Source organism: Stenella coeruleoalba (assembly GCF_951394435.1).
Source record: "Stenella coeruleoalba genome assembly, chromosome: 3".
NCBI lineage: Eukaryota > Metazoa > Chordata > Mammalia > Artiodactyla > Delphinidae > Stenella > Stenella coeruleoalba.
This window is the reverse complement of record NC_137148.1, coordinates 12385631-12399718: the sequence shown is the minus strand read 5'-3', so window position 1 is coordinate 12399718 and position 14088 is coordinate 12385631. Positions and strand designations below refer to the sequence as shown.

General features: G+C 43.5%; 1 protein-coding gene across 14 annotated transcripts in view; it reads right to left on the bottom strand.

Moving 5' to 3' along the window:
- Positions 1 to 11643: 11643 nt before the first annotated feature.
- TRIO (trio Rho guanine nucleotide exchange factor) overlaps positions 11644 to 14088 on the bottom strand; it is a 372206-nt gene continuing 369761 nt past the window's right edge. For all 14 annotated transcript variants that reach the window (XM_079917624.1, XM_079917622.1, XM_079917617.1 and 11 more), the window contains 2 exons: positions 13754 to 13892; positions 11644 to 13175 (listed from right to left, as the gene is read on the bottom strand). In XM_079917624.1, coding sequence (XP_079773750.1) covers positions 12621 to 13175; positions 13754 to 13892 — 694 coding nt within the window. In that variant the 3' untranslated portion in view covers positions 11644 to 12620. The remainder of the gene's footprint in view (positions 13176 to 13753; positions 13893 to 14088) is intronic.

Here is a 14088-nt window from a genome sequence, read left to right as displayed (position 1 = left end):
CCACCACCCTCAGCCCCTGGTAACCACCAAGCTGTGTTCCCCTCCATAACTTTGTCACTTTGAATGTGTTCTGTATATATGGAATCACACAGTATGTACCTTCGAGTTTGGCTTTTTTCACCCAGCGTACTTCCCTTGAGATCCATCCAAGTCATTGTGCGTATCAGTAGTTTGTTACTTTTCACTGTGAAGTAGTATTCCAGGATGTGGAAGGACCACAGTGTGTTTAGCTGTTCACCTACTGTAAGATAGATATTGTAGTTGTTCCCAGTTGGGGGTTATTAGAAACGAAGGCACTATGAACAACTGTGTACAGCCTTGTGTGCGCACGTCCATTTTCATTGCATTCCTGGGTAAATGCCCAGCAATGTGATTGCTGAGCTGTACGCTAAGTGTATGTTTAGATTTTAAGGAGACTACCCAACTGTTTTCCATAGTGATCGTATCATTTTAGGTTCCCACCAGCCATGTGGGAACCAGTGATCCAGTTTCTCCGTCTTCGCCAGCATTTGGTGTCATCACTATGTTTAGTTTTTGCTGCTGTGATGGGGGTACTAGTAGTGATAACACACCAGTGTCCTAATTTGCTTTTCCCCAATGGCTAGTGATGTTGACTTACCTTTCCAGTGCTACTTGTCATCCGTGCATCCTCTTTGACTTTGGATTGCAGTCCTTCGTCTGCCAATTCCGGGAGCCAATGCCCTTTAAAACACAGACTTACTTTTCAGAGCAGTTTTAGGTTCACAGCAAAATTGAACAGAACGTAGAGATTTCTCATGTGCCCCCTTCTCCAAACACACACAGCCACCCTGGCTAGTAACATCCCGCACCAGAGAGGTGCGTTTGTTGTGACTGACGAACCTACATCGATACACCATCACCGCCCCCGCGAACCTACATCGATACACCATCACCACCACCAAGTCCATAGTTTCATTTCACTCTTGGTGTTGTGTATCCTACAGGTTTGCGTAAGAGTATAGTGACATATATCCACCATTATAGGATGACGCAGAGTAGTTTCACTGCCCTGAAAATCTTCTGTGCTCTACCTGTTCATCCTTCTCTACCCCGAACTCCTGGCCACCACTGATCTTTTTACGGTCTCCCTGGTTTTGCCTTTTCCAGAATGTTATATAGTTGGAGTCATAGCCTCTTCATACCGCCTTCTTTCACTGAGCATTACACACTTAGTGTTCTTCCATTTCATGGCTCGATAGCTCATTTCTTTTCTGTGCTGAATAAAATTCCACTGTATGGGTGGGCCACAGTTTATTTATTCAGTCACTTACTGAAAGACATCTTGGTTGCTTCCAAGTTTTAGCAATTATGAATAAAGCTGCTGTAAACGTGTGTGTGCATGTTTTTGGGTGGACATGTTTTCAGCTCCTTTGGGTAAATATTAAGGGCAGGGCTGCCGGGGTGTAGAGTAAAGGCTGTTTAGTTTTGTAAGACGCTGCCAAACTGGAGACGTAAAGCTAGGAACTGTTGGCACAGAGGTGGCGTGGTATGTTGAAAAATGACTCTTCATTAGTCATCTATGTCCTAATCCCTGGAACATATGAATGTTACCTTTTATGGCAAAGATGTAATTTACTTAAGGACCTTGAGCTAGGGTGATACTCCTGGATTATCCCTGTGGGCCTAAAAAGCCATCACAAATGTCCTTATAAAAGAGAGGCAGAGAAGGTTTTTATATACACAGAAGAGAAGGCAACGTGAGGATAGAGCAGAGAGAGATTTGATGATGCTGGCCTTGAAGATTGGAGTGATGTGGCCACAAGCCAAGGAATGCTGGAAACTACCAGACACTCCTTGACACTCCTTGGAAGTGTTGGAAAGGAATAGATCCTTCTGTAGAGCCTCTGGAGAGAGTACAGCCCTGCTTACACCTTGATTTCAGCTCAGTAAGACTGATATTGGCCACCAGAACTGTGAGAGGATGATCTTTATTTCTTTTTAAATGTTTTATTTATTTATTTTGGCTGCGCTGGGTCTTTGTTGCTGCACGTGGGCTTTCCCCCGTTGTGGCGAGCGGGGGCTACTCTTCGTTGCAGTGCTCGGGCTTCTCATAGCAGTGGCTTCTGTTGTTGCAGAGCACGGGCTCTAGGCACGTGGGCTTCAGTAGTTGTGGCACACGGGCTCAGTGGTTGTGGCTCATGGGCTTAGTTGCTCCGCGGCATCTTCCCGGACCAGGGCTCGAATCCGTGTCCCCTGCATTGGCAGGTGGATTCTTAACCACCGTGCCACCAGGGAAGTCCCGAGAGGATGAACTTTAGTGTTAAGTCACCAAGTCTGTGGTAATTCGTTAAATGCCACAGGCAACTAACACAGTGTTATACAAAAGGATGAAATCAATTGAGGTCAAAAGAGCCCGTGTCATCAGAGAAGGTGGCTCCCAGCTGACGCCTGTTAAGTCCCACAGAGGGGAGATAGCATCAAAGAAAAAAGGAATGGTCCAGGAGAGCGGAGGCAAGTGAATTTAACATCTGCACAGCTGCAACACCTGCTCTCATTTATATTCCCGATGTTGCCCACTTGGCCGTGAAATTCAAAGAGAAAATAAAGGAACGCTGACTTCTTCCCACCTTTGGGGAATAGTATAACTCCCGGCGTGGTAGAGCTTAGTGCCATGAGGTAATTTTCATGTTTGCAAAAAAGTGATGCTTTGCATCTTTTCTCTTTTGGCGTGAGCATTTAAAAATAAATAGGGAAACCAGGTCATTTCCATATCTTAACCACCCAGCAATGTAGGCAGTTCTCAAATTATCAGTAGGTGTGTCTGAAAAATCTGTTTAATGTCACCTGTTCTGACCTCTTCTTTCCTGTATGAGCACATTCACATGAGGTAAACTTAGTTATAAAGAAACTGATGGATAGGGCAATATCGAGTGAAAGGTTTTTTAGTCTTCAAAAATGGAGCAGAGATGCATGTTTTCTATAAGCAGTAATTATAAAGGAGGCAATTAGTTTTAAAGGCTCTACTTTTCTTGGCCTTTCACAGGAGACTTTGCCTTACAAGCCCTTTACCTTTTATATTCTATGGAAGGAGGAAGCAGGAAGATGCTCTGGTAAACTCAGCAGTCCTGAGAAGAAGCCTCTGCACTGGGGCTTCAATAGAATGAGAGCCACAGAGTCAAAGACAAACCCCTATAAAAGCTTTGACTTGCAAATGAGAGACGGCCCATGGAAGCAACAGATCTCTAAGGAAGCAAATGTTCTGCTGCCGTAAATTACAGCAGAATCATATCCTTCTCTCCCAACCTTGCCATTGCTGGAGCAACCTGACGCCTGGACCCAACCTGAGGCCAGTCTGGAAACCCTGCTCTTTTCTGCTCCTTCAGAACTTCTGTTGGACAATTCATCGCATGTCCCCTTCTAGAAGATACTGGAGGCAATGCTCTTCCCTTCTCTCCCTCCAGATGTTTCTAGAGACCAGGACTGGCCACGCATTCTCTGCAGGCCCTCCGGTCCTGTCCCGGGCCCACCTCTTCCTGTCCAGGCCACTGGCTCTCAGAAGCCTGGCCGTTACTTACCATCCTCGTCAGTCATCCTTGCCTAGGTATTCTGTCTGGTTATCGTGGCATAGGAGCAGAATCGCAGTGTTGGTAGTTAAATACGGCTTCAACGAGAAATGAGTCAGCAAAAGGCACAGACAGTAAAATGTGCAACGAACTTAAATTCTGACCGTTCCTGGTTGTGTAGGTCCCCCCTTTCATAATTGATAAAATTGGTCGCTTTTGAGAAGAGGATTATGCAGTTGTTTCTGTAGCTCTCAGGAGACCAAGGTCACATAATCTTAAAACAGGAGACATGATCTTAAAATTAACAAATAAAAAGAGAAGCACTGATTCTGGACTTCCGTTTCTGGGAAGCTGGGCTTGATATACTTTTCCTATTCTCGCCAACTAAGTACAATGAAAACCCTGGACACTTTACATAAAACAAACTTAAGAAGACTCTGCAAGGCGAAGGGCAGAAAGCAGAGCAGTGAGGGAGCTCAAAGCTGAGAATCCAGCTCAGTTCTCTGGCTTTCTTTTTGCCTCAGATATCCCAGTCTGAGAGCAGAAGAAGTCTGCAATTCAGAAATGCCAACAGATGCAGTCAGCGAAGGTCCAAACACAGCCCTGCTCTCTCTGGACAAAGGACCAGGGAAGGGGCAGCCTTGCAAGACCAAAACTTTCAGGCAATAACTTTTTCACTCAGCCAGACACTACAGAAGACACTGGCCATCACCCCCACCCAGCAGCAAAGACTACGCAGGGGGAGCCTAGATCCCCACCCTTGTCAGGTTACAAGGGGGACCCCCTGCCCCCAGCCAAGGTGGTGTTAGAGGAGGCCAAATAGGGAGCTGGGACCTACATCCCCTAAGGGCAGTAACGAGATCCCCCAACTCCTTTTAGCAGTGGGAATTCTGTGGGGAGCCTACCCTTCCGCTCCCATCCCACCAAGTGATCACAAGACCCCTTCGCTTCCCCACTGGGGTGGTGTCAGAGGAGGCCTAGTGCAGGGTCAGGACTTGTATCTTCCCCATGGTGTCTGAGGAGGCCTCGTGGAACCCAGAACCCTGTTCACCATTAATGAGACAGCACCCAGCCCCCTCCCCCTGCTGGAAAGGTGTCAGAGAAAACCAGCTAAATCAGAAGGTTTAACTGAGATTCAGAGTCTCACAACCTCATAATACCTACAATGTCTCCATTTCAAGTGCAGATCGTTCATGATACCAACCAGGAAAATCTCAACTTGCATGAAAAAAGATAAGCAATAGACACCAATCATGAGATGCCAGGGGTGTTAGAATTATCTGACGAAAGTTTGGAAGCAGCCACGATAAAAACCCTTCAGGGAACAATTACGAACGTGCTTGAAATAAATGAAAAGATCAAAAGTCTCAGTGAACAAATAGACGATATAAAGAAAAACCAAATGAAATTTTAGAACACAGAAATACAACAGCCAAAATAAACTCAGTGTATGGGTTCAACATAGGAGTGTATCGGTGGAGAGAGGCAAGACTCAGTGTACTGGCCGATAGAAAAATAGAAGTTACCCCATCTGAACAACAAAGAGAAAACAGCTTGGGGAGGTGGGGAGGGGAAGAACACTGCCTCAGAGACCTGTGGGACCAAGTCAAAAATGTCTACATACTCATGTCACTGAAGTCTTTGAAGGAGAGAAGAAAGAAGGCAGGGCTCTAAAACTACTGCAAAAAATGTCTGAAATTTGGCAAAAGATATAAACCTACAGATTCAAGAACCTGAATGAATCTCAGGCAGAATAAACACAAATAAATCCACACTAAGACACATCATGGGCAAACTTGCAAAAATTAAAAACAAAGAAATCTTGAAAGTGAGAGAAAAACATCTTACTTGTAAGAGAAAAAATTTGGATGACAGTAGATTTCTCATCAGAAGTCATGAAGGCCCAAAGGAAGTGGCCCATTTTCTAAGTGCTGAAAGAAAAGACCTGTCAGCCCAGAATTCCACATCCAGGAAAAATATCAGGAATGAAAGGGTAAATCCTGGCATTTTCAGATGAAGGAAAGTTAAGGGAATATGTTGCCGGCATATTTTATGTTACCCTAAAAGAATGGTTTAAGTTAGTTCTCTAAGTAGAAAGGGAAGGATAAAGGAAGAAACCCTGGAATATCTGGAAGGAAGAAAGAACGATGGAAAGAGCAAAAATATGGGTAAATAGAGTACATTTTAGTCCTTTTAATTATGTTTGACGGTTGAAGCAAAGTTCTAACATTGTGTGATGTGTTCTGAATAGAGGAGATATTTACAACAGTTATAAACTGGAGAGGATAATGTGACAAAAAGGGAGGGAAGTGTCACAAAAAGTGGTAAAATGGTGACACCAGTAGGCTGTGATGAGTTATGGATATATAATACCTAGAGAAACCACTAAAGTGATACAAAGAAATCAGTAGAGATGAATCAAAATGGAATTCTAAAAGTGCTCAAGCAACCCACAGGAAGGCAGGCAAAAGAAAAGATATGGAAACCAGAGAAAAGAACAATAAACCCAAAAATAAAAGTGCAGGCTTAAGCCTTACTTTTACCAATAATTACATTAAATGTAAATAATCTAAATACACCAACTAAAAGAAATGGGCACTGTGGATTAAAAAGCATGATCCAATTGTATGTTGTCTGTAAGAAATCTACTCGTATATAACGATATAGGTATGTTAACAGTTAAAGGATGGAAAAGATATATGATGCAAACATTAGTTTAAAAAAAGTAGGCACGACTACATTAATATCAGATGAAGTGGGTATTAGAGCAAAGGAAATTACTAGAGAGAAGAATGGAATATATTACATAGTGATACAAGGGTTAACCTGCCAAGGAGACATAGTTATCCCAAGTATGTGCGTGTCAAAGAACAGAGCTGCAAAATATGTATGAGGCAAACCCAGACAGACATGAAAGAGGAAACAGAAAAATCCATAATTATAGTTGGAGACTTCAACATTCTTCTATCAATAATTGAATAACTAGACATGACATAGATCAATTTGAAAAGTACAAACTATCACAATTCACTCAATATGAAATAGATCATTTGAATAACTATAACAATTAAGGAAAGTGCATTCATTAAAGCAAAAATTTCACATAAAGAAATCTCCAGGCCACATGGTTCCACTAGAGAAGTCTCCCAAACATTTAAAGAATTAACACCAATTTTATACAATCTCTTCCAGGAAACAGAAGAGGATATAACACTTCTCAATTCATTTTATGAAGCTAGTAGTACCTAATACCAAAACCAGACAAAGAAAGTACAAAAAAAGAAAATTACGGACCACTATTCCTTATGAATATAGACATAAAAATCCTTAATAAAATATTAGTAAATACAATTCAGAAACACAGAAAGAATGATACACCATGACTTAGTTGGGTTCATTCCAAGGATGCAAGGTCGGCTCAATATTCAAAAAATCAGTCAGTATAATGCACCATATTAATAGGCTAAAGAAGACAAATTACATGATCTATTGATATAGAAAAAATCTGGCAATATTCAACACCCATTCATGATAAAAACTCTCAGAAAAACAGGGGTAGAGGAGAACATCCTCACCTTGGTAAAGAGTATGTATAAAAATCTATAGCTTACATTGTATTTCATGGTGAAGGATGGAATGCTTTTCCACTTAAGATGAGGAACAAGACAAGGATGTCTGCTCTCACTACTTGTATTCAACATAATATTAGAAGTTGTAGCTAGTGAAATAAGGAAAGAAAAAGAAATAAAAGGCATACAAATTGGAACAGAAGAAATAAAACTGTTCTCTATTTGCAGATGACATAATTATGTAGAAAATCCTAAGAAATCTACAAAAACACCTAGAACCAGTGAGTTTAGCAAATATGTAGAAAAGATAAACATTAAAAAATTAATTGTATTTTGAATAGTAGCAATGAATTCATGGACACCAAAAGAAAAAATACAGTATTTATAATTGCTTAAAAAAAGAGAAATACTTAGGTATAATTCTAATGAAACATATACAAGAAATTTTAAAACTACAAAATGCTGATGACAGAAATCAAAGAAAATCTAAATAAATTTAGAGCTACAGTGTATTCATGGATTGGAAGACTCAACATAGTAAAGATGTCAATTCTTCCCAAATTGATATACAGGTTTAACGCAATTTCTATAAAACCTCCAGCAAGATCTTTTGTAGATAAAATCAAGAGTATCCTAAAATTTATATGGAAAGGCAAAGGACCTAGAATAGTTAAAACAATTTTGAAAAAGATTAAAGTGGTGGGAGCAGTACAGTCTACCTGATTTCAAGACTTATTGAATAGCAACATTCATCAAAACTGTGTGGTTTCAGTGGAGGGACAGGTAATTAGATCAGTGGAACAGAACAGAGAACCCAGAGATAGACCTACATAAATGGGCCCAGTTGATTTTTAGCAAAATCAAAGAAGGGTAGCCTTTTCAACAAACAGTACTAGAACAACTCGACATCCATCTGCAAAACAAAAGCAAGAAAACAAACAAAAAAAACCCAACAAAAACCCCTCAACTTATATTTCATACCTTATACAAAGATTAACTCAAAATGGATCATGGACTTAAATGTAAAACTTAAAAACGTTTAGAAAAAACAAAAAACTTGGGAGAAAAAGCTTCAATGTAGGGCTAGGTAAAGAGTTCTTAGACTCAATACCAAGAAGCTTGATCCAGAAAAGAAAGAACTGATGAGTAGGACTCCATCAAATTAAAATATTTTTCTCTATGAAAGATCCTGTTTGAAAAACTGAAAGACACACTACAGAGTGGGAGAAAATATTTGTGAATCACATCTCTGACAAAGGACTAGTATTTAGAATATATGAAGCACTCTCAAAACTCAACAATAAAAAGCCAAAGACTCCAATGAGAAAATGGGCAAAGGACACGAAGAGACATTTCACAGAAGAGGATAAACAGATAGCAATTAAGCACATGGAAAATGTTTAACATCACTAGCCATTAGGGAAACACAAATTAAGACCACAATAACATGTCACTATGCACTTGTCAGAATGCCCGCTCTACCCCTGGCCAAAACAGTGACAACACCAAATGCTGGGAGAGATCTGAAGACACTGGATTACTCATGCATTGCTGGTGAGGATGTAAAATGGTAGAGTCTGGAAAACATTTTAGCAAGCCTTCAAAAATGAAATATGCAACTACCATACGATCTGCCAATTGTCTGACATTTATGCCAGAGAAATGACGACGTATGTTCACATGAAAATCTGTACATATGTTCATAGAAGCTTTACTTGTGACAGCTAAAAGCTGGAAAAAATTCAGATGCCCTTCAATGGGTGAATGGTTAAACAAACTATGGTACATCCACACTGTGGAATACCACTTGGTAAATAAGAAGGAAAACTCGATCCCCACAACAACCTGGGTGAATTTCCAGAGAGTTACACTCAGTGAGAAAATCCATCTCAGGTTATGTAGTATATGACTCCATTTATGTAAGATTATGGAAATGACAAGATATGGAAATGGAGAATGGATCAGTGGTTGGCAGGGGTTAAAGGCAGAAGGGAGGTGAGTGTGGCTAGAAAAGGGCAACAGGAGGGATCCTGGTGGCGATGGGATGCCCTGCACCTTGACTGTACTGACGTCAAAATCCTGGTTGTGACACAGTGTTAAGCGTTTTCAAGATGTTATCACTGGGGAAATCTCAGTGAAGGGTACATTTCATACAACTGCATGTGACTACAGTGATCTCACAACAAAAAATTTAGCTTGATTTTGAAAAACACATACTAGATGATCCTACTTACATGAAGTTCAAAGGCAAACTAATTCATGGGTGATAGAAATCAGAACAGCCATCAGCTCTGGCAGGTAGGGACCTATTGGGAAGGGGCTGGAGGAATCTTCTGGGGGACGGTGGAAATATTGGACTATTTTGCTTTGGGTGATGGTCACAGGTACAAACACATGTATAGAAATGTATTGAGCTATTTACTTATGGTTTGTGTACTTTATTTTTTGTAAGTTAAATCATGTACACACACTCACACACAGAGCAACCTATCAATCCCACGGATTCTTTGTCTCTACAGTTATGTCTCAAAGATGTACAGTTGAAAGGCCTTTCCTTCCAATGGTCTAATATTCTTTGGATATGACTTGCTATGATACTCATAATTTATTGCACAAAAATACTGGTAATCTTTTTTCCTTTAGAACTAAAGAGAATACCTGGATTAAAATATACATACATATATATATATATATATAGAGAGAGAGAGAGAGAGAGAGAGAGAGAGAGAGAGAGAAAGAGCGAGACAGCGAGAGAGAGTAACATGCAGAATAATATTTTGCTATTTGAGAAATCTAGGTAGTGATCATGACAGGACACTTTTCACTCGTGGGATGCTTTGCTAACCTGCAGACATAACTACTTCCTTCAACAAGTGTCCGATTGAAAAGCAGACCCTTGCCTCCCTCCTGCTGCTGAGGTGTGCCACGTGGTGGCCACAGGACTCCCTCTGGGGCCTGACGCCGAGCTGCTGCGGCGTTATTAGGACTGACCCTGCATTTCCGTCCCTCCAGGGCCCACCGAGCACCGCTGTCCTGGCGCCCGGGAGGAAGCACACACCTCAAGGGGAGCGAGCTTCCCACGCCCGGACTTGGGGTCTTAGCACAAATGTCATCCTCTCACACTTGTCTTAACTTCAGGATCAAACAGATGAAAAATAGAGCCTTTATAGTGTGCTGAGCAAAGAGTCATGATCCCAGGGGGAACAAGTCCAAAAAGAAAGCAAAAAGGAATCAAAACCAGAGAGATGGTAGTGTTCAGCAGGAAAGATGACCTGCTGTCAGAAGCAGGCAGAAGCCACCACTGCGGGGGCGGGGTCTTCGCAGGTGTGGGTTCTTGGGATTGTTCCTAATGCAGGTGCTGGAACCTAGTGTTTCATGTGCTTTAATCCAACTGAACAGCATTAATTTTGCTTTTCTGTGGCCAAGTTGCAACCGCTTTTCCCCTTGCTCTGATTATGCGTTCATCAAGAACCGGGGGCACCTTAGTTATTCCAACCAGGACCAGTGCAGCGTCTCTGTAATACCTTCTGAGTCTGGGCTGTGCACCAGTCTGCAGGGGTATGACCGACTCCCGTTTCTGGTGGCCTGCAGTGGATTCCCAATCCAGAATATTCTCCTCCCCACGCCCCTCCCCTGACCCACCGGAGGCCTCTCCTTCAGTCTCTCCCTCATTGATCTCGCTTTTTGATTCAATAGTGACCAACTTGAATAAAAGGCCTAACACAAAAATCAGGCAAATATGTTTAATTTTTTAAAATAACTGATGGCAAAATAAAATATTTACATCACATCATACTGTGTAAACATGTAAGGTCTCTGTACAAAGAAATATACATGCAAAATAATGTAAAAATTTAACTGAAATAATAAAAGAAACAATACACAAATAAAAGTTGTGAGGTTACGAATACACATCCAGTTTTGAATCCAATTTCTTTTAAAAAGTTTCTGTACAATTTTACAAGAAACAAACAAAAACCCAACAAAAGAATAAATAAAATACATTGGAAGCTGCAAAGCTCAACTACGCCAGTTCATGGCTGAAGACCCAGGTGTCTGGCTGGCTTGGGAAGCGGGCTTTTTTTTTTTTTTTTTTTTTTTGTGTATTTCACACAACGAGGATAAAAAGACATCCAGAAAAATTCAAGCGTGCCCAGAAACGCAGCGTCTTCTGTTGAGGGCCTCCCACACCAGCGTGAATTCTGCCACAGTGCCACAGACGCCAATGCCAGCCTCAAGGCGGCTACTGCTTGATTGGCTTTTATTTCTTACCAAAAGCTCAAAATCCAGCCAATTTTTGTACCGAAAGTTGAATGTCAAAAAGTCTAAAAAGTAGGAAATGTCCAGACTGATTTTGGGAGAAAAAAAATAATACTTTGGCATTCTGAATAATAGCATAATAAAATTTAAAACATTACCCTATTATCCAGTTTTATATTCAGAGTATGAAATCACTTTTTACAGTCCTCAAAACTGACAAATTTCACGAAGAGTCAAGTCTCTCTGAACCGATGGCACAGGGCAAAGACCCCCCCTCCCACCCCCCCCGACACACGCACAAAACCATAAAGCTCACCGTACGAAGTATGTGCTTTTTCTATATATTTATTACAGGTACAACAGAGGTCTTCATAAATAGTTGCATAAAATGTTAAAGCCACAACATTGCACATGATATGAAATAAAACCAAAAAAACCCCAAAGAGTGCATTTACAGTATTTTCATCTGACTGTATACTGCTCAACAATCTGACTGACGGCTTGGGGGTGGGACGTGTGGGGAGGGGCAGAGGGGCAGGAGCCAACCTGATGTCCTCGGTGGGTGGGCAGACCCCTCGGACCCCCAAAGGAAGCCCCGGGCAGGAGACGGGGAGCGGGGGTGGGGTGGGGGAAGGACAGACCGAAGGCAGGACCAGTCTTATATACAAGTAAGGCCTACATTTCATCAGAGCAAAACGATTCATTCTATTTTTATGCAAAAGTTTGAGGTTGAATGCACGTTTCAGAAGCCTGGTCTGGCGTAGGGGCCAGAGGCACACAGACCAGGCAGCTGGAAAAGCTCAGAGCCAGGTGGACCCCGAGCTGGACGAGGCCACGGAGACGGCCGCCGCTGGGGCCGGGGTCTTCCCCAGAGGTGTCCAGTATCTCTGTTTTGTTCGTTAACACCAGTGGTTGAACATAGGCATTTCGCTTCCTTGAAGAAATCCTGGAAAATGTTAAATTTGCAAAATTCTACTCATGTTCGTTTAAAAAAGTTTCTTTTTATTTTTTTTGCAGAAACCTGAATAAAAGACTGTGACACAGCAATGCTGTCTCCGCCCCCGCAGAGTGTTCGAGAAGGTCCTCCACCCCAGCACAGCTTGCAGCCCGAGTCCCAGGCACTGCCGAGCACAGCTCACTCGGAATGCAATTTCACACGATGAACGTACGGCAGCTGATCAGTTACGTTGGTTTGTGTTTCTCTTCAAAATTCAAATGAACAGCTGATTGGCAGGTGAAAGAGAATGAGAAAGGACTTCAAGATAGGTCAAACTCTAGGCAAAAGCCTGCTCTGTAAGAAGTTTTTAATGCTACGAATCGGTCGAACATCGTTCTGGTGTTTGCGCCGCTCAATGAAGGAGGTCAGTCTGGACGTGTCGAGGACGCCCGCGCCTTTGCCGTGGCCATGGCCGTGGCCCGACTGCAGCCACTGCTCCTGGAGGGCCAGCGCAGCCGAGGGACGCTTGGCAGGGTCCTCGTGCAGGAGGAAACACACGAAGTCCTTGGCCCTCTGGCTCACTCCTTGGAAGTAGTCATCTGGGAAACTAAAGTCTAGCCGGCAAATGTTCAGGCAGGTCTCTTCCACGCTGTCGTCCAGGAAGGGGGACACGCCGCTGAGAAGCACATAGGCCAGCACTCCAACACTCCACGTGTCCGAGGTCAGGGAGACCGGGTTCCCCAGGATGATTTCGGGGGCTGCGAATTCAGGGTTCCCCAGTAACTGGTGGATGTGGTAGGTCGTGTTGAGTTGGACAGCATCTCCAAAGTCAGCTAGTTTGATGGTTGGCTTGGCTAAACTCTGATCCACTAGGATGTTTTCGGGCTAGGAGACAGGACAAGACAACCGTCATCCACTCCGGCAACCCCAATCTCAAGCTGAGGTGCAAGGCTCACCAGGAATCTACGAGGTCGACTGGCGCCGACCGTCCACGTGCGAAACAGGACAAAGCCCTCGGGAGGAGGACACAGAGGCAACCCAGAGCAGAAGCTGCCCTGACTTCTCCGCAACTGTCACGCGCAGCTGCTGTGTTAAACTGTGCCGGTGAGTGAAGCCGGGGATTCACTTCCCTCCCGGCGGTGGCAGCAGCGCCCCTCCGCCTCCCGCCTCCGTCACCCTGCTCTAGCCCCACCCCGACCCAGCGACACTCACAGGAACCCCCTGAAATCGCAAGAAATGTCTGAAGAGCTCACATGTTTACCTGGTACTTTATTGTTTGTGTATATCCAACGTTTAAAAACAGAGATTAGAAATCACTGCTCCCATCTCCCACCCCTTGTGTTGGTCCCCAGTCCCCGTGGGCTCCTGGCCTGGCTTCAGAGAACAGGCCGAGAGTGGGCTCTGCATCCCGCATGGCCGCGCTGGGGGTCCCTCAGCTTTCCCGTCCCCGGGGCCCCACTCACCTTTAGGTCCAGGTGTGCTATCCTGCAGTTGTGAAGGTAACGGACGGCTTCCAGAACCTCCCCCAGATATGCCCTGATCTTCCCCTCCGTGAGGTTTCCCCATCGCACCACACATTCCAGGAGCCGTCCCTGGTCAGCCCTGCAGAGGGAGGAATGCGTGTTACGGTGCGGGTCTGTCACTTCAGACCCGTCTCCTGCGATATACGCATCACCTCCGTGCCCCGCTGTCACTGCTCTGTCAGCTTTTGGGGATCACGCCTCTACCTGAAGGCAGGATGGGATCAAGGGGCGATTTCTTTTTAAGCTCACTGTGGAGGCACAAGTGGGGAACACGG